The sequence below is a fragment of the Podarcis raffonei genome, chromosome 7 (genome assembly GCF_027172205.1).
Source record: "Podarcis raffonei isolate rPodRaf1 chromosome 7, rPodRaf1.pri, whole genome shotgun sequence".
Taxonomy (NCBI): Eukaryota; Metazoa; Chordata; class Lepidosauria; order Squamata; family Lacertidae; genus Podarcis; species Podarcis raffonei.
In genome coordinates this window covers 49,240,317-49,260,347 of record NC_070608.1, presented here as the reverse complement: position 1 = coordinate 49,260,347, position 20,031 = coordinate 49,240,317, and the positions used below count along the sequence as shown (strand labels likewise).

Sequence of the window (20,031 nt, the reverse complement as noted above, 5' to 3'; positions counted from 1 at the left end):
CAGGCAGGCAGGCCCGTGCGCGCGCGCACGGCCACGCGCGAAGACACATAACACCAACGCCGCTTCGAGTCTCCGCCTGCTCGTCCCTCTCCCCCCGCCCCCTGGTCGCTTGACAGGTCTGGTCGCTAGACACGGGCCGCCTCCTCCTCTCACGTGGGCCGGGATGGGGGGGAGAGCTGTCACGCGAGCCCTGAAGGCGCCACAAGTTTGGGTTTTTAGCAGTCAAAAAGGAATTCTCCCCTCCGGAGGAGGTGGGTGGGGGGATACAGTGTGGTACTCGAGGCAAACCGGAAGGAGAAAATGACACCAAAGGGTTAAAGCATCGGGAGTCTCCAACAGCGGAAAAGGAGGCGGGCTGGGAACTGTTGGTTCCCAGCATGCATCGCTCTCTAGTTCTCTGGACGTTGCATGCTGGGAGTTGTAGTCGCCAAACAAAGGAGAAACGGAGTTGACTTGGGTTAGAAAGGTAGCCCGTCCGGGTCTCTGTTCCCTCCGTACATTGAGTGCTGGGGACATTTAATTGCCCCCGTGTGGCAGGAGTGGCCGGGTTAAATGCTTAATGTTAAATTCGAAACAGATAACATGTTTTGCGCTGAGGATCAGAAAGAAAGGAAAACTGGATTTATTTATTTTTCACTTGAGTTCTTTCAATAACGCTTGCTTTGTTATTTTTACCACCGTAAATATTGCTGGGCTGGCTATAAATTTACAAAGATCGCACAATCTGTTTAGCACAATAAGCCTGCTCACTATCTTTGCCCAGTTTCCCATGGCAAAGTGTGTTTTTTGCACCTTGAGACCTTGATCCTCTAATTGAGGTTGGCACAAGGGTGTGGGTGTGGAAATACTGATAACAGAATTATCTGAAAATATATAAAATTCCAAGCAATTCCACGTATTTTTATTGATAAGCAGCTATCACTTGGAATATATGGTGGGGAGCACATCAGAATTAAACTGCAGTGGTAATAAAAATATACTGTATGAGGAATAATAAAAGCATTGGCACACCCATTGCAGACATAGTAGAATTACAATCAATGTATCACATTTAAAATGAATATATGTTGTCACAATGAGAACAAAATATAGATGTTGACGTACCCAATTGTACAGGGAACCCTGGAAAAGAAGAGAGAAAAGAACAGATCTTAGGGCAGCCACTAAAATGTAGTAACTGACTAGAAATTGTTCAGTTGCAAGCATCTGAACTCAAAAGACAATTGTGCCAATATTTGTTTAGGTACAGGAATTATGAGTCTTGCTCAGGATGCATGACATGTTAACCACAGTCCTATGCTTGTTTACTTAAAAGAAAGTCTTGCTGTAGTGCTCAGTGGAAAGCTCCACTAGAATGTATACAGCAGAACAGGAAACATATCACCAAATCATAGAGAATGCTGGTGTGGTTAAGTGCAAACACAAGGCAGCTACCAGAGGCAAGGGTGTTTTCTTCAGGGGAAAAAATAGAGCAAAAAGGAACACAAATTTGCCTTTAAAGTGCAAACAGGCAATAAGGGATGCAGAAAAGGCCTTGCAGTGGGATTGAGTGAGATTTGGTTGCCCTGATGGATATTTATCAAGAACAGGAGAGGAATCCAGCAGGGCTCTTACTTTATTGATTTGAAGGTAAGGCATTGGCTTGCAGCCCAAATCTCCAACATAGCTCCCCTGAGTTAAAAAATAATAATAATAGGACTTTTGTTAGGGTTATTTTTTCTGAAATGTCAGTATGACTTTCATTGTTTTCATAATCCAAAAATTGGGAGGATACAAATTTTTAAAATACTACTGAATTTTTAATGTAATTAACCTACTTCTGTTCTTACTTTTAGTCAGCATTCAGTTTATTGCAAATATCTTATGTAATTACATGCAACTAGTTCCGTATCATGAAGTACTATTCTTGCATTTTTATCTGAGGTGATTTATAAAACATTTATTCCTTTTCAGTCAGCTTGTATAGTTTTATAGACGGAATCTTTGACAGCCTCCTGTTGAATTATTCATAGGGCCACGGTATGGGTGATACTAATGAGAACTTGCTAGATTGGAGCTTGCAACCGATACAATGTACATGTCTCTGTATTTTGTGTGTGAGAGGGAGAAAGAGGGGGAGAACCTTTTCCTACTCCTCCAGATCTTGTGTGACTTGTAATCATAGAATCATGATAAAGTAATATTAAGCTTTAATAGTAGACAAAGCTTACGAGTAGCTGTTTCTGCTGCTTTATGCATCTTGCCATGGTTAAATCCTTTGGGTTGCCATGTCCAGACACTGGTACCTTTAAGAGCTGCATAACATGAAACTTTCTGCCAATTGCAGCGCTTTTCCATTACAGTACTAATATTGTAATGAGGACAGCAGTATTAGGCCATATTATGGAATTCTTAAAGCTACAGAACCTCTCTCAGAGCCTTGACTCAGTACATCCGTTTTCTCATCTTCTGCAATCTGCACTGGTGTTCTTTCCTGAAAGTGCTCAATGATTTGTGCTGCTTCCCTTCCCCCAACACACCCCAAAGTTATAATTCATTGATGCATAGTAATAGATGTACAGCTAACTTGAAAATATAAATGGCAGGTAAGTGGTTTATCTTTGGAACAGTCTAGTTTTTACATGCAGTGGGCACCATGCAACTACCTCAAGCCTACCCATAATTACATAGATAGAGTGACTGAGCTGATATGTGAATAAGGAAGAAAAAGCTCTTGAAGCTGAGCTTGCTGCTTAATTTCAGGGAATCTATTTCACAACTCTGGTAGGTAACCTAAGTGCTTTAACAGACTTGAATGAGCAAGTGGAGGTTTGAAGTACATACAGTATTTTATCAGATATATTACCAGGAGTCGTAACAGGTCTTTGAGAAATCACAGGTGTATTTAAAGTGACACTCCTTGATAAAGCTCCACTTCGCTTTGGTATTTATTTTTTGAAGTATGAAATATCTGTTTACATACATACACACACACACCTCTAAGACCTTTTGAACTGAGAAAGAAAATTGTACCTTTTAATATAAAGAAACAAAAATAAGTTATTCTGCACTACCTTATTTGGCAGTGATCTTGCATTGATAGCAAAGTGGTTAACTTTTCAATGGGCAGTTCTGTTTCTGTCGCTCCATAGGAGAGAGATCCACACATGATGTGTCGCCATAGTATTTTGCAATCATATTTAGTCTCTTTTACAAGCTTGTGTCTACTAACTGATCTGAGATCAAACTACTGTTATTACATATCTGTTTCAAACTATATAATAGCACAAGCCAACTCATTCAGGAAAAACATATCTGTGTACCAGCCCCAAAAGGGTGGAGACTGCTTTTACAGATGAAAGCATTGGTTCAATATGATATAAAATTATCTGTCCTTATCTTTTACATCTATCAAGCTTCCCTTATACTTCCTACCAGACCAAAAAGCCCCGAGCACTACAACACTCCCATTGTTGGTCATTCAGTTTTAGCATTAATATTTCAGTTGTAAGACGGACTGTTAAACATTTGATATTTAATGCATGTAAATAATTTTGTGTTTTCTTTCTATACGCAGCCACGAGCCTACCATAGTATCTTTCTTTCTTCTATCTTTCTTGTATTATTTCTACTTATTGAGGCATTTTAATCAATAATCAAAGTATCTGAGATCCATTCCTGCCTTACAGCTGGGTTGGGAGTTATTATTCAGATTTGAAGATTCTGCATTCTTCAACTGTTATTGGGTACCAAGAACAGTGGAGGGAGCGCTCTTGGTAGTTCCTGCACCTTCAGAAGTTTAGAGGTGGCAACCCGGGAGAGAGGCCCACCTTATTTCTGTGACTTACGTTGTTGTAAACTGGTATTGATATTGTGTTGTGATGTAGCCCATCCAGGGAGTGTATGGTGAAGGGCAGTTAAGTGGTGGTGGTGGTGATGATGATGCCATAAACAACTTGAGACCCAGGACCCATACAAGAGCCTCATCTTCCCTACTGCCTGATGTGAGCCTTTCATTCATCTGATAAGGACTTCCTGGGGATGCTACAACTACTGGAGATTTGACTGGCAGTCACTGAGGGTAAGCCTTTTCTGTAGTGGCACTCCTTTTTTGCAGACCCACATCTTCTAAACTTAGGCAAGCACCATCCATGATGGTATCCCTGCACCTCCTTAAAATGTAGTTATTCGACCAAGCTTTTGCTAATGCATAATTCTGGTTTTAGCTGGCTTTTAAATTTCTGCCTGATTGCAGCTGCATTTTACGATGTACTTGTTTTTCTTTTTTTCGTGTTCACCACCTCAAGACCTTGGTGGCAGGTAGTATAGAAATGTTCTTAAAAAATATAATAAACAAACTACAGCAATGTCTTTCCAGGTGTATTTGTGATTTTATAACTCCCACCCAATAGCAGAGCTCAATATAAGTTAAAGCCTCCAGAAAAAAATAGTTTCGAGGATGTGTGAATAGCCAGAGGCATCTTAAATATGGCACCTGCTTACATTTATGGGAAAGTTAATCCCACTGAGTACAATGAGACTTATTCCCAAATAAGTCTACATAAGACTGCAGCTTCATATCTCACAAATTGCATTGGATGTGCAGCTGTTTTATTTAAAAGGTGTAGAAGGAATGGTCACAAAAATGATTTGCATAGTTAATTCTTAAAGTTATATTGTCAGATTACTTACAGACTGCTTACAAAAGTTTTCAATTGATTTTATGCAAAATGGTGGAAGAACCAAACTTTTGCATAGGCTTGTAAATGATTTTCTATAGAGAAAAGAATGTCCATCAGGAAATACAAGTGCTTTCTGTTCTGATCATCGTTCTCTTTTATTTTTGTCATCTAATCAAGGCAAAAAGGTGCAAAAATTAAGAATATTTATTAGTATCATTCATTATTGATTAAATAAAAAATGATTGTTTTAGACACAAATCTTGTTTCTGATCATACAATTACAATATAGACACAACAATATTAAAAGATTATAACATCTCATACATAACCACCAATGGGTCCAGCCCATTGAAAGCCCTTGCATAAACAACACAGAGTGATAGTACTGAGTACAAAGCATTACACTGGAATTGATTGCTTTTCTGGGTTTAAACAAATAAGATGGAATAAGAAAAAGCATATGTCTACACAGAAATAGTGCCATGAGCACAGAAGCACAATCACAATTGTGTGGATGGAATCAACTATATAAAATATTATTCACTTGTATTATATTCAAGCACACTAGATAAATCTGTTGCCATTTGAAGATTTGTTTCTTGTTCTGCAGCTTGCTGCCATTGGTCAACAGATACATGTGCACTATTATGCTATTTTAACACTTTACACTGGCAGATATCAATCAAAAATCCTGGGGGAAAATGGAGACTGGACTCAGGGAAGTGCACCATAAGAGCCCAATTCACCTCCCCTCACATTCCTTTTGCTAGAAATGGGGCAGCCCCTGTCATCTCTAAAAGAGTCCTAGTGGAGCGATTTGGCCTTTTGGGATGCATGCCATATCTTCAGTGCCCAATTCGTTCTCCGTTCATGATGTCTTTCTGAGGCAGTGGAATATAGGCCCCTGTGCCATTGAGATGATCTTTTCCAGAACACCATCAACCAGGATCAGCCAAAGTTGTTCCACCAAGCCAAGCAACTGTTTTCACTAAGAGGTAAATAAAATATGCCAACTTCTTGGTCAGCTAATATAGCTCTCTTGCTCCGGGTGGCATGAGGGATGCAGGAATGAAGTAAGTCCTACTGAGTTTAATGGGACCGTTTAAAAAATAAGTACGTTTCTGATTGTATACACTAGAAATGCAAACCAGAATTATCCAGTAGAAATAGCTACCAATATATATAGAATGATACATATGTTAATATACATATTGGCATTTTCTGCACAATGCTCTTGTCATAAGGAGACTTTTAAAAAGCGATCAACAAATGTTATATGGAATATGTTATCTATACAACTGTTCTTGGCTTACATCTGCTAATAAGGACCAGATATAAATCATAGCTACATTAACAATATGCTGCTGCCCCCATATCTGTCTGGAGGTGTTGATGCAATTGCTTTAAGAAGTCATATGTATGAGTTCCAACCATTAAGTCCAAATCTTAATATCTGAGGGATTATGAAGCAAACAAACACAAAGTCAACATATAAATAGACAATTCATGGTTTTCCTTTCCTTCAAAAAGCAGTTCATTCATGTGATTTCAGAAACTTGTATTCATTCCAACTAAAGAATGACTCTCTTGAGCTGGAAACTCATGATATACTGGATTTGCAGATTATGCTATAGCTATGTTAGCACTTGTTCCAGTTAAAGTATTCCAGAGACACATGTCGGGCTAGCTGGTCAAGACGGGCATTTTGTACTGTAATCAGATGACGTTACCTACAAATACAAATATTTTCCAGCGTTGCTCTCTGACCCAGCCAAGCACTTAGCCAAAGCTCTGGTCCACATCTGTATAATATTAACAGTGTGGCATGTGCTGGAGATTTTGCATTGCTTTTGAGCAACAGTAGGAAGCAATAGCCAGTAGTCCACCAAGCAATTATCTCCTTTAACCAACAGTCATGTAATGTGCCCTACTGCAGCCTGCATTGTGTCAACATTAGCAGTCATATTTCACCACCATCCTACATCCTAGAGGTTCTTACGTGCAGTTCAGTGGCATACTCCTTCCCAACATCAGTGACAATATCATCATGACACCAAAATCACCATCACATTAGTCATGGGATCAAGTCACTTTTTGTCAGATGTTTTGCGACTCTATGGCCTTGCTGCAGGCCAGATATATTTGGAAATGCCTTCTAATCACCAGTAACCATAGAAACATCAGGACTGCAAAGCCCGAAGTTCAAAATGTGGGGGTGGGGGAAACCATGCCACTCCCAATGTAACACCAGCTCTACTCCTATACCTGGTATAATCACCATGCCAACTAAGAGTGGTAGCTCCTGTTAAATTGGGACCTAGCATAATATCAATTACAATGGTCTATTTCAAATCCAAAGGAGGAAGGGGAGAATCTAAATACCAGTCATTGTGCAAGCTGCATGCTATCTTATGAGGGGGAAATGGGAGAGAGAAACCTTTTCAAACAGCAGCTTATCAATAGTTGCAGTGTTGAATATACTTGAATGTAATTGCCACAGAATAAACACTACAGAAAACTGAAAATGTGGCTGAAGTTCTGCATTCTGCTTGGTATATAAATCCCTTTTATTTTAATGGATTTGCGCATAGAACCACTTTTCAGAATAGGAACAGATATTAGTTGTGAAAAGGTAAAAGTCACTCCTGTGCATAGCTAAAGCCACATCCTGTATAGCAGTACAAGTGATGCCCTACTTTTCTCTCATTTGTGATTCTGACCTTTCATTCTGAAACAAATGACATTTTACATTTTGTCCAAATGATCAAACCTAAGAAAAGCCTGTTGAGACTGGTATTATGCTTCCACATACCTGCTTAATCTTGGAAGACCTTGTCAGTGTCCCCAGTTCTTCACACTTTCCTACCCCACTGAATTTGTTAAATACATGGAGATAACCTCTTTTCTCTGCTCTACAGACTGTTACTATACTCTGAAGCTCACATTTTATCAAATAGGTCTACAGGAGATAATAAAGCAATTTCATTCCACAGAAATGATATACTTGAGACCTGGTCATGAGACATGAGGGTTTTGTGTATCAGCTTCCAGGGCCTAAGTAGGGAATGCTCATGCAAAACCACCTAATTTCTCTTATTTAAGCTGTGCCTCTGGTTTGGGCTACTATATAGCTATTCTGGAGTATATCACTTCTGAGTATATCATTTTTGCTGGGTTCTGAAAGTTAGACTACTATGAAACAAATAATGGTGAGCTATGCACTGACAAACACACATTTTTATAGTTCTGTAAAGTAATGGAGTTTCAGTTCAGTTTGCATGACAAAACAGTTTTGCAATAAAACAGTTTATCCATAAAACACATAAATGCAGCTACTCTATAACTTATGATGGGTTATACTTGCTTCTCCCAATCAACAATATTACGCTCTCTTATTATAAATATATACATTATGCCATGTATATGCCATATACAGACGCGTAAAGTGACTTAAAGATTAAGGTAAAGGACCCCTGGACAGTTAAAGTCCAGTCAAAGGCGATTATGGGGTGTGGCACTCTTCCTGCATTCAGGCCTAGGGAGCTAGCGTTTGTCCACAGACAGCTTTCCCGGTCATGTGGCCAGCATGACTAAATGACTTCTGGCTCAATGGAACACTGTGATGGAAGCCAGAGTGCACAGAAATGCCATTTACCTTCCCACCACAGCGGTACCTATTTATCTGATTGCACTGGGATGCTTTCAAACTGAATAGCCATATACATTAATAGAAGACAGGTAAAGCAGCTTGTAATAATTTGGAATCATATCTGGAATGCTTTGCAGCATTTTTTCCCCTACTCCTTCTTTTATAATATTTCACGCAAAACTGGAAGACATAATTTCATTTCAACTGTCACCATTGTATACCACATTAAATTTTAAAAGTAATTAAATGTGAAGTCATTCACGGTCTGCACTGTATTAGTGATGGGTTTTGCTTTGTCTCTATTTGCAGTATCATGTATGGACCCATTCTATTGTTCGTAGAATTGATTTCACATTTTTACAGAATGAGATCTAAGCAATTTCATATTCATTTTTTGTTTTTGAAATACTATTCCCCTATGGGAAATGCTACTGTTCTCACAACTGATCTCTTCCATCATCTTGCAAGCAGAAGCAGAACTGAGGTGGCAGAAACTATTCCAATTGCGGAGGTGGGGGGGGGGATGGGGATTATATAGCTAACTTTGCACACACAAAAGGTCATTCAGGTTTATCATAGGAAAAGGCACATTACCCAGAACTTTATGATTTTGTAATTTGACAATTTTAGCTCCCAAAAGGGGCTTTCTTTAGCCACTGGTCATGTGGTTCACAACCTATTCAGGTAAGAATACCTATGTACGCGAGCAGAGAAGAAAAATATTACTTCTACTTATAAGCTGGAGATTTTCAGTTCCCCCATTTCTGTAGAAGCTCCAGAACATCACCAAAAAGCAAGAAGTACTCTGGAGTAGCATATCATGCAGCTCAATGGGCTTTTCATGGATTCCAAAATTGACTGGCTTCTCCCATGCCCACATGGAAGCATTTTCTTTGTGACTTCAGTACATAAAATATGAACAAGCAACTTAATAGCAGTGTATCAATTCAATAAACTTGCCCAAACATTGAATCAGTATTGTGCGTTATCTCTATATACAGTGTCTGAGGGCATGAAAATAACCTCTCCTAATGCTGTATTTGCAACCAAACTGCATTTATAAGCTGTTGTGGTACAATCTATATCAATTCACTGCACAGAAAGTTATTCTTCAGCCTTCAACAGCTTCAAGGTAAATGCTAGAATAATGCAACTACCCTTTCTCAATCAACCACGAAGGGTGCATGTTGCAAAACCTATAGATATTTAAGACAATCAGCTGCACACTTCTTTTTTCAAACAGCAAAACACTGGCTTTTGAGGCTTAGGTGGTAGTGTAGCCATGCCACATTTCCCATGATTGTGATCAACAAGGCCATGCACAGATTTTAGTAATGTATTTAGGTTGCTTTCTTCTCACAGATCAACATTATTTACGTCAGTGCTACTTACTCCACTACTTTCAACAACTTGAAACAAAGACAGTGGCAAGACTGAAATGAATATGCCAACACACACATAAAATATGTGCTACTGTTCTTACCGCTGTTTTTATGGACTGGAGTCCAGTGGTTGTTATTGATGCCACATAATTTGGCTACTTCCATCTGCTTATTTTCAGACATATCATTGGCATCAAATGCCAGTTCGGTATTTCTAAGGTGAAGTCCTTTAAAAGCTGATTTATACTTTCTTTGTGAAAAAGGGCAGATGTGAACAGAGCTGGGTTTGCTGCTGTCTTGTCTACCTTCAGTCCAGTAATTGAAACTGAAGGAGACAGAAGAAGGATTTAGTTCATTGTATCAAACTATGGAGCAGGGAAAGACACAACTACTGACAGATCTTCATAGCACTGCATCGCCGCCAGATGGGCTTTAAATGAATTCAAGTATCTGGAGGGGAAGGTATGTTATCCTATTCATTTTTGGCTTCTGGAGCAGCATCTACTAATCATTTTTTACTATGGTAATTGGATGTTAAATGCAAATATTTTGAGTTTACAGTGCTACACCCTCTCTCGACTCCTTTAAGACTTCCTGGTGTACTTAAAAGTGTCGAGTTTGCAATTACTGCTTTTACCTTTCAAGTATAGAAGAAACTACAGCTTTAAGCTAAAAATTACCAGAATTTAATTTTTTTAAAAAATTACTATTATTTTTATCTATTTATTGTTCAAAGATAACTACCTAATTGGCACCCTTTTAAATTATTGCTTTAGAAACAAAGTCACAGAAGCCAAATCTGGTTAGAAAAAAAAAATTAAGAAGTACATATCCTTCACGTAGTTAAAATACCATAGTATGTTTTTTCATAAAGGTCAAATCAGAATATTGTACTGAAAATGTAACATTTGCTCTTATCAACAAAAGGCTTATTTAAAATACCCATTGGTTTAAACAGATTATTCCAATAATCTGAGTCAATATTTTAAACAGTTTATTGCTAAAATGAATTGTCCATTTTAATTGTGCAGATCCAAGACCTTTCTCCTACAATTCCAATAAAAGCACTATTATTGCTTTTAGACAAGATGTTCTGTCATTGAGTTTCTGAAGTCTGTAGCTCAATAAATAAGCAAATGATTTCTTTTCTTTTTTCAAGTAATGCAAACCAGGTTGAGTTGGTTTAACAACACCGCTTAGTTGTTTGTGCAGTCTGCTTTCCAAGTTTTATCGTCCCACTGTTGCCATTTTCATGAGTTTCCAAGGGTGGAATCTGTCGACCTAGACATGTTGAAAAACAAAACACATGCAAGTGTTCAAAGCCTGGCATGTTCTTTTAGGACCAAATTGGATTCAACACAAGGGATCTGTGAACAGGAAATTCCACGGTGCTTTGAAGCCGAGATAATCAGCTAATCGTAAGGGCACAAACAGAATTGCTGCTTTGAAGCCCCAACAATTAGTTGTTCATCAGGGCTTCAAAGCCCTGCACATGGCCCTATGTAAGCAATAACAAACAGCTGATTACCAGTGCTTGCAAAGAGCCACTCAAGGTGCTATGCAAAGTGTTTTGCAATACTGCCAATCAGGTGACTGGTGGTGCATAGCAACCCCTTTTTTTGGGACAACTTAGTCTTTACCTGCTGAAAGCATACAATACCACATTTAGGGCAGGTACTGTAGGTGTGGCTTAGACAAAACAGGGAGGCCTGGTGGGCCTAATTAGGACCAAGGATGAGAGGTTCTCCATCATGGACAGAATGTTTTTACACAAAAATATGATTGAATATTACTTGTGCATTTTTAAAGAACTCAGGATAAATAATCTAAGTAACAATATATTGCCAGATTTTTTGCTTCATGTTCTAGGATTTTTTTAATGGTTTAATAGAAAAACTAAGGCAGTTGCCAATTCACTCATTCTCTGAAACATATGGCAATTTCAAGTTAAGGCACCCTTTGGAACGTCTGTATCATGTGAGATGCCCATCAAATTTGCAGATGACACCAAACTGGGAGGGGTAGCCCATGCTGCAGAAGACAGAATGAGGATTCAATATGATGTTAACACTTGGAGAACTGGGTCAAAACTAACAAAATAAACTTCAATATGGACAAATGTAAGATTCTACCCTTGCACAGGAAGGACCAGCTCCATGTGCAGAGGAGGGGGACCAAAATTATCAAGGGTCTAGAAGCCAAGCTTTATAAGGAATGGTTGAGGAAGTTTGGTATATTTAGCCTGGAAAAGATGAGACTCTGAGAGGAGATATGATAGCCATCTTCAACTATCTAAAGGGCTGTCATGTGGAAGATGGAATCTTGTTTTCTCCATCTCTGGAGGCTAGGACCCAAACGTTACAAGAAAGTAGAATCTGACTAATCAGGAAGAACTTTCAGACAGTAAGAGGACTCTCCTTCTTTGGAGGCTTTTAAGCAGAGGTTGGACAGCCATGTATGCTTTAGTTCAGATTCCTGCACTGCAGGAGGTTGGAATGGATGGTCCTTCGGGTCTCTTCCAACTCTACAATTCTATGGTTCTATGTAAGCAGTAAAGATCTTAAACAATCTCTAATATTGTGCTTAATAATAATAATAATTTATTTATACCCCACCCATCTGGCTGGGTTTCCCCAGACACTCTGGGCGGCTTCCAACAAAGATTTTAATGTATTTTTAAACATCACTCATTAAAAATTTCCCTAAACAGGGCTGCCTTCAGATGTCTCCCTGCACCCCCACTTTTTCTTGGTCTTTCAGTGGGAGGCAACACTGTGGTACGTTATACAGAATGTCATGGTCATAATTAACAATGCAACCCTGGGGCAATTATCTCTGAATGCGTGTATATTTAGACTTGAACCATAATCTTTGACGGCCAGGCAATTTTATTTTACATACATGCCACACTTCTTCTGAATTGCTCTGAGCAGGTTAGCATATGGTTCATAGGCGTTCTTTCATCCAAGCATCTTACAATACTAGACCTGCTTAGCTCTAGCAGTAGATCTGCATTATAGTCCTTGTTATACGTTCTGAGTTCCAATTAAAGAGAACTGCATGCATTAACTGCATATGCCAGCCAAGGCTTTTAAATCAGCACCTATCCTAGACGCTGATAATCTAAGTGGCCTAAATTAAGAAGGGCCACAGCTCAATATCAATGTGCATGTTTTGCATGTACAGGATCCCAGCTGCAATTTGTAGCACAGGGTGGGGAGCCTTTTTCAATCAGAGGGCAGCATTCCCTGCTGGGCAGCTTTCCCAAGGTCACATCCCATAAACTGGGATTTTGTTAGTTGCACTGTTCAATGTTCATCCAATTCAATTAGACTTACTTCTGAGTAGGCATGGTTAGGATTGCACTGTAAGTCACTAACAGAGATTTTGATAATGGGAGGCTCTTTCCCACTTAGAAATAAGTTCCTTTGGCAGTAGCTGAATTACATAAATTATTCTAATGTACCATTTATTGTACAGCAAGGATTTGTTCAACTTTGGTTCCTATTTTGTGGTACATTTCGTTGGTTTCAAAGAAGCATGCTGTTAACATAGACAATAGTTTTAGGCATACTGTATAATTTAGCAATCCTATACATATCTACTTAGTAATAAGATTTATGAGTTTGATAGGGCTATATACTAGGCAAAAGTATATAGAACTGCAGCATTTATTTATGCTATAAAGTAGATATAAGTATTCTAACTAAATTAGCTAATTTGTATTCACTCCCTTTTTGTTGATGCATCAGCATACTATGAACCCATGAAATGAAATAAATGTAGTTATTGACAAGTATGGGTCTGCATTCTTATGATTTATTAGATTTACACTGCTTTACTTAAGTATTTAGGCTGCTTAATGATTAAAGATTTGGAGAGGCTTATTTACTACCCAAACACAAGTTACACAGGCTGCTTGCTTCAAACCACTCATCTTCAAAAACCACTCAAATAGGTCATATTCTGCACTATCAAGGAGATTTGGGGATGAGTTTATCATAAGTGAAATTCAGGTCTAATTTTTCTATAATAAAGTACACTGCAAGCTGGCAGATCAAATGTACTATATTGCACTGAAATCATAGATGAAATTAGCTGTGGTAGCCTCTTGTTCCGGGGCGGGGGGCAGGCTAATATGTTCTTTTCATATATTATTGCCCTTACAAATCTGAGAGCTTTGATAGTCACATAGTGCTAAATTATCACATCTTCTCAGTTTTGCTTCTCTTTGTTTAAACTTCTATTGTTTGTGAAGTCCACTTTTTATATGTCACCCTTTGTTTATTATGGAAGCATGAACATGCAGCATATTGTCACAAACTTCTAAAGGAATTCTTCATAATCTGGGTAGAGGAGGTGGGCACATAATGGAAGGTATGCGAAGCAGCTGCTCTAATCAGTGCCAGAATTACTTTAGGATAAAATCCAAACAAAAACCACCTTCCCCTTAAGGAATTCTATTTAAAACTATATTTAAATGTATTTTATGGGAAGCTTTCCCAATGGGTAGCTGTTGCAGGGAGGGGAATACTGTACAGCAATGCTGCAGTCTTAAGACTGCAATTCCTATAATCAGGCCAATTTTTTTTTTTTAAAAAATTCCAACATACATTTATAATATCCAATCTAAATTTATCACATATTTTCTCTTTTAGACTTCCTTCAGCCTCTCTGACAATCATCCATTATTCAATTTTTTAATTACGCATTTCCTAATTTTTAAATTGCATTTTATATACCCTCTCCCTCTTATTTTTCTTCAATACAATATTCCTCAAACATTCACAGAGCTTCTTGAAATCCCACTAGTGTTATTTGCTCATCACAATAATCAGGCCAAATTTAATGAATCACAGAGAGTTGTAATGGATAAGCAGATGAAATTATATTTTACTATGCAAGTCAGCAGCCACTCTTTAGAGAAGATAAGATGGCTCTTTTCTAAGTCAGCTTCTGAATGAGCTATACCCACTGACATATATTGATTGATTGTGTCTTCTTGTCAGACTTGTCCAATTTCAGACATCGGCATCTGCCACTGATTCTGGTGCCCCCTAGGAGACTAGCCATATCCTTTTTCACATTCTTTGCCAGTCAGTATAAGTCTCCTGGATGTCAGAGGTGTTTTCAATAGCAAAGATCAGGCTTCTAACATTTATGTTAGTGGCAGAGTATTCATGTGACTCAGCCCTCAAAAACCCTACTCAAAGTTTTGAGTAGAAGGGTCAAAAAAGGCTAGCCTTACAACTGCTCTCCTTTGAGAAGGAATCACCCATGTACCAGGAAACAATGTGCCATAGTGAGAGTAGTGGTGCACCACATGAGAGCACAAGGACAGCAAATAGCTACAGGTAAAGAGGTGAAACTATGTGTTATGGAAGTGGAGAGGAAGGCTTCATCCCCTTAATATAACCATCCCAGGTTCCTTTGGTGGAAGGGCACAATATAAATTCAATTAACAAGAGCTAGCCCTGAGTTGCTCAGTCACACCACTGCTTGTATCTAACCTGCTAGAGCTTATGTCCTAAACTGGCCGAAGCTTCCAGAAGAATAAGCTCCTTTTTGTCCTCCTTCCAAAGTATAAATGAATAGGAAAAAAGGAGATAAAGGAGAACGAGAATTAGAAAAATCAATGTCATACCCGCTTGTGTGAGGGGTTGCTTATGCCTGGGAAATCAGGCTAACTGGCTATCAAATTCTACCTGTCAGAGCCTGCTGTGTTAAGACAGGCCAAGCTAGTCTATGCAAAAATGGAGCAATCACCACAGCAACTATACAAATGTTTATGATAAATTTAAATAAAGATAACATCCTAAGAAACAGCTAGCATGTTGCAATGGATTAAGAGTAGATGGGGAATCCAGCTTCAAATCCCTGCTCAGCATTAAACTCACTGGGTGGCCTTGGCCAAGCAACTCTTTCTCAGCCTGTCCTATCTCCTAGGATTACTGTGAAGGTCTTTGAAGGAAATAGGAGATATAAATGTATCAAATATAATAATAAATAAGTAGCATATACTTCAGCCAAAGAAAAATGTAGGCAGCTATTTTTGGTTGCTATATCAGTGTCATTAAGGATTACAGCCATAAGGCTCCTCACACATATTGAATTATCTCTTCTCAGCAGCAGACTAAAAATAATGTAATATTGGTGGATTTATTTAGTTAGTGGTGGCACAGTTAGACATAAAACAGCAGCAGCTGCAAATCCTTCACAAGTCCCTTAGGTCTTTATATCTGGAACGTCAGTTCTGTAATACTAAGGAAATATAGGGCTATAATATATATTCTCTTGACTATGCAGGTGTAGTTTTAATCAGGCAAATACTTTCAAAAATATTTCATATGTTACTAATGTCGATGGTAAATGTATATGATGCTTCTGTTACGAGTATAGTACATGCACTCATAAGTTCAAAGTTAAAAGTTCACTCATAAGTTCTGAACTTAAAAATGGAAAGTGTACTGCTGGTGGTCAACAAAAGAGGTTTAAAGACTCTCTCATGGCGAATGTAAAAAAAAAAAAAAGTAGTATAAACACTGACGACTGGGAAACACTGACCTGCAAGCACTCCAACTGGAGAACAGCCTTTACCAAAGGTGTCAAGGGCTTTGAAGAACTCAGGATGAAAGGGAAAAACAACTCCCGCCCAGAAACCTATGTCCCCACTGTGGATCCAGAATTGGCACCCACAGTCACTTACGGGCTCACTGTTAAAACCGTGTTCATGGAAGACAATCTTACTCGGCTACGAGTGATTGCCAAAGAAGAAGACATGCACTCATATTTTCCAAAAGTTATCTAAACCTATATTCTCTGAAATGTTTTTTTATTTCTAAACAGCTGCTAACACCTTTATTGTTATTCCATAAAAACAGAAATGAGAAATGCAATGTTTTTCACAAGGCCTCCAGCTACTCATGCTTACTTATGGATAGCCTTTGTCATGGATAGCTGAAGTCTTGACAATGCATTGAATGATTCAGTTATTTGACAGTGTCCCCACTCAACTTTTATTTTTATATGTTAATGATAGAAGTATGTAACATTCTACAGGTTTTGTTGAAAATGATTGGTTATTTTACTACAAATCAATAAAATATTCTATATGTAAAAAAAATAAAAATACTAAGCAACTTGAAGTTGTTGTTTTTTTACACACACAAATATTCTGACTTTACTTACTGATTCCTTGAAAGAGTTCTTCAATGTTAATTGCATGCTTGGCACTCGTTTCAACAACAATTGCACCTATAGACTCTCCATATTCTTTGGCATCTTTCATAGGTACCTCCCTAAAATTAAAATTTGAAATTAAACTGCTGTGCATCCAAAAACATAGAAAGTAACTGCTCGAGTTAAAGTGTTCCTTATCATAACCTGCATTACTCTAGGAAAGAAAAACAGTTTCTACTCAATGGAAAACACTTCTCCCCTCCTTGTGCTGCTTGTTGCAAGCTTCCCCACATTCCTCCTTTAAGCCTCGGACTTCAGGAGTTTAAAGGAGCAGCATGAGGCTCCAGCAAAGAGAGCTCCCTTGCACTTGCCCAAGTCAGCTGCTTAAGGGATTTTGACAGATGGGTGGGGTAACCCACTTGGCAATCATGTGATAACATAATGACAGATGGGCAGTCTCACCTACCTGTCACATCTGGTCCATGGTGCTAAGAAGGTTCCCCACCCCTAACTTACAGGGACGGGCATAGCTTCCACAGGACACTCGGGTTCATCCACGCTTTTGCTTGCCCTACCACTCCCCCTCCTCTTGGCAAACCACATCTTTACAGCTGAATTGGAGCAAACATCAATTGGGTTTTTTCTCTGAATTGATTCATTCCCTCCCATTTAGAGCAAGTTTTCCAAGGGAATGGTGGGGCAAAGACAAAAGTGCTTAGACCCATGTCTGGAAAGCACAACCACGGCTGGTTCTGGGGGTGGCATCCACCATCTCCCTGTGGGCCAGGGGAAGGGATGGTCACTCAGGCCCAGCCTCCTCTGGCATTGCCAGACCCACCATTTGGGGCAGGCCTTGTCCGCAAGGCCAACCAGGGCAGTGGCATGGGGGATGGGCCCTACCTGTCCCATCATACAGTACTTCGGGTTACATATGCTTCAGGTTACAGACTCCGCTAACCCAGAAATAGTACCTCGGGTTAAGAACTTTGCTTCTGGATGAGACCAGAAATCGTGCGGCGGCAGCACGAGGCCCCATTAGCTAAAGTGGTACCTCAGGTTAAGAACAGTTTCAGGTTAAGAACAGACCTCCAGAACTAATTAAGTTCTTAACCCGAGGTACCACTCTATTTAAGAGGACAATGATGTTTATTTTCAATAAACCATTACAATAAACTTGCACCAAACTTGCACTATTTATATCAGCCTTAACAAAATGGTATTTTCATCAAGTGAATAAACTGTGAAGAGGAATTCAATAGAATTTCTCTATGATACTGAGAAAAACCGTCTGATATCAAACACTTAGTATCTATCACCAAAAGGCTGATAAAAGGAAAACAGAAATCCAGATATTTATTGGCTTGATATGACTTTGTGCCAGTGCAATCAAGCATATATGCCACTCAATATCACAGGGATATTGTAGGGGGGCGGGGAAAGAGGCAAGAACAAGCAATTTGAAGACAAAAGGTCAATACTTTACCTAATATCAGAAAGATCACATTTGTTTCCAGCGATGGCCATTACAATGTTTTCAGGACCATGTTCCTTTAGTTCTTTTACCCATTTTTTCAGTGTATGAAATGAATCCTAAATTAAATACAAGAGCCTATCAACAGGAAGTTGCTAAATGCATCAATATACTGAACCCTGTAATGACATAAGGATACCAAAGTACTAGATAAGATATTATCAGTGCCCTTAACAAATATAAACTTTAACTTGCATCTGATGTTAACCTATAACTAACTAAACCAGCTTTTGAGAGAACAGTATGTCCAATTGTGGCTTCTCACACAAACTGCTCACACCTAATTACAGAAGTACCTATTTGTGGCAGCAGTTATAAAGGACACAAGCATGGTTAATTCAGTAATCTCCCTTTAAAGACACATGGAAACTGCATGTAGGGGAAAAAATTAAGTCCCTGCTTTGGTGAATTTTAAAGGACTGGTATCGCATCATTCAGAACTGTTGTGGCATTGGTATACAGTGGTTTTGTTGTTGTTGTTGTTGTTTAGTCGTTTAGTCGTGTCCGACTCTTCGTGACCCCATGGACCAGAGCACGCCAGGCACCTCTGTCTTTCACTGCCTCCCGCAGTTTGGACAGACTCATGTTTGTAGCTTCGAGAACACTGTCCAACCATCTCGTCCTCTGTCGCCCCCTTCTCCTTGTGCCCTCCATCTTTCCCAGCATCAGTGTCTTCTCCAGGGAGTCTTCTCTTCTCTCAGTGTCTTCTCCAGGGAGTCTTCTCTTCTCTCAGTGTCTTCTCCAGGGAGTCTTCTCTTCTCTCAGTGTCTTCTCCAGGGAGTCTTCTCTTCTCATACAGTGGTACCTCAGGTTAAGTACTTAATTCGTTCTGGAGGTCCGTTCTTAACCTGAAACCGTTCTTAACCTGAAGCACCACTTTAGCTAATGGGGCCTCCTGCTGCCACCGCGCCGCCGGAGCACGATTTCTGCTCTCTTCCTGAAGCAAAGTTCTTAACCTGAAGCACTATTTTTCGGTTAGTGGAGTCTGTAACCTGAAGCGTATGTAACCTGAAGCATATGTAACCCGAGGTACCACTGTATTTGATACTTAAGTACCAAGTGTTGTCTGAGGGGGAACTATTTATGGAATACAGTGGTCCCTTGGGTTACAGACGCTTCAGGTTACAGACTCTGCTAACCCAGAAATAGTACCTCGGGTTAAGAACTTTGCTTCAGGATGAGAACAGAAATCGTACGGTGGCAGCACAGCAGCAGCGGAAGGTCCCATTAGCTAAAGTGGTACCTCAGGTTAAGAACAGTTTCAGGTTAAGAATGGACCTCCAGAATGAATTAAGTTCTTAACCCGAGGTACCACTGTACAGAGTTTCCACCTCCTAATTCCACGTGCAAAATATAACCCACATCAGGCCAAATATGAATACAATGACAAGCAAATATAGGATATTTAAAATTAAATATCCAATAATTTAAACTTTAATTAAAAATTTTAAAAAAATTGGGTGCTCTTATATTTCTGTGCTGCACACAAATACTTGCTTCTTTGGCAATATCATTGTTTTCATTTTTTTCTCCTGAGAATTCCTTGCTATTAGTACCATTTAATCCTTCTTTATAAAAGGATTCATTTTAATTTTCAAACATAGTTTGATCATAGTCTACAGCTCTATG

At 39.1% G+C, this 20,031-nt stretch overlaps 1 protein-coding gene across 2 annotated transcripts in view; it reads right to left on the bottom strand.

The window, feature by feature from the left end:
* Positions 1–10,669: 10,669 nt before the first annotated feature.
* RAB31 (RAB31, member RAS oncogene family) overlaps positions 10,670–20,031 on the bottom strand; it is a 36,830-nt gene continuing 27,468 nt past the window's right edge. For both annotated transcript variants that reach the window (XM_053396546.1, XM_053396545.1), the window contains exons 5-7: positions 18,355–18,461; positions 16,881–16,990; positions 10,670–10,973 (exon numbers count right to left, since the gene is read on the bottom strand). In XM_053396546.1, coding sequence (XP_053252521.1) covers positions 10,876–10,973; positions 16,881–16,990; positions 18,355–18,461 — 315 coding nt within the window. In that variant the 3' untranslated portion in view covers positions 10,670–10,875. The remainder of the gene's footprint in view (positions 10,974–16,880; positions 16,991–18,354; positions 18,462–20,031) is intronic.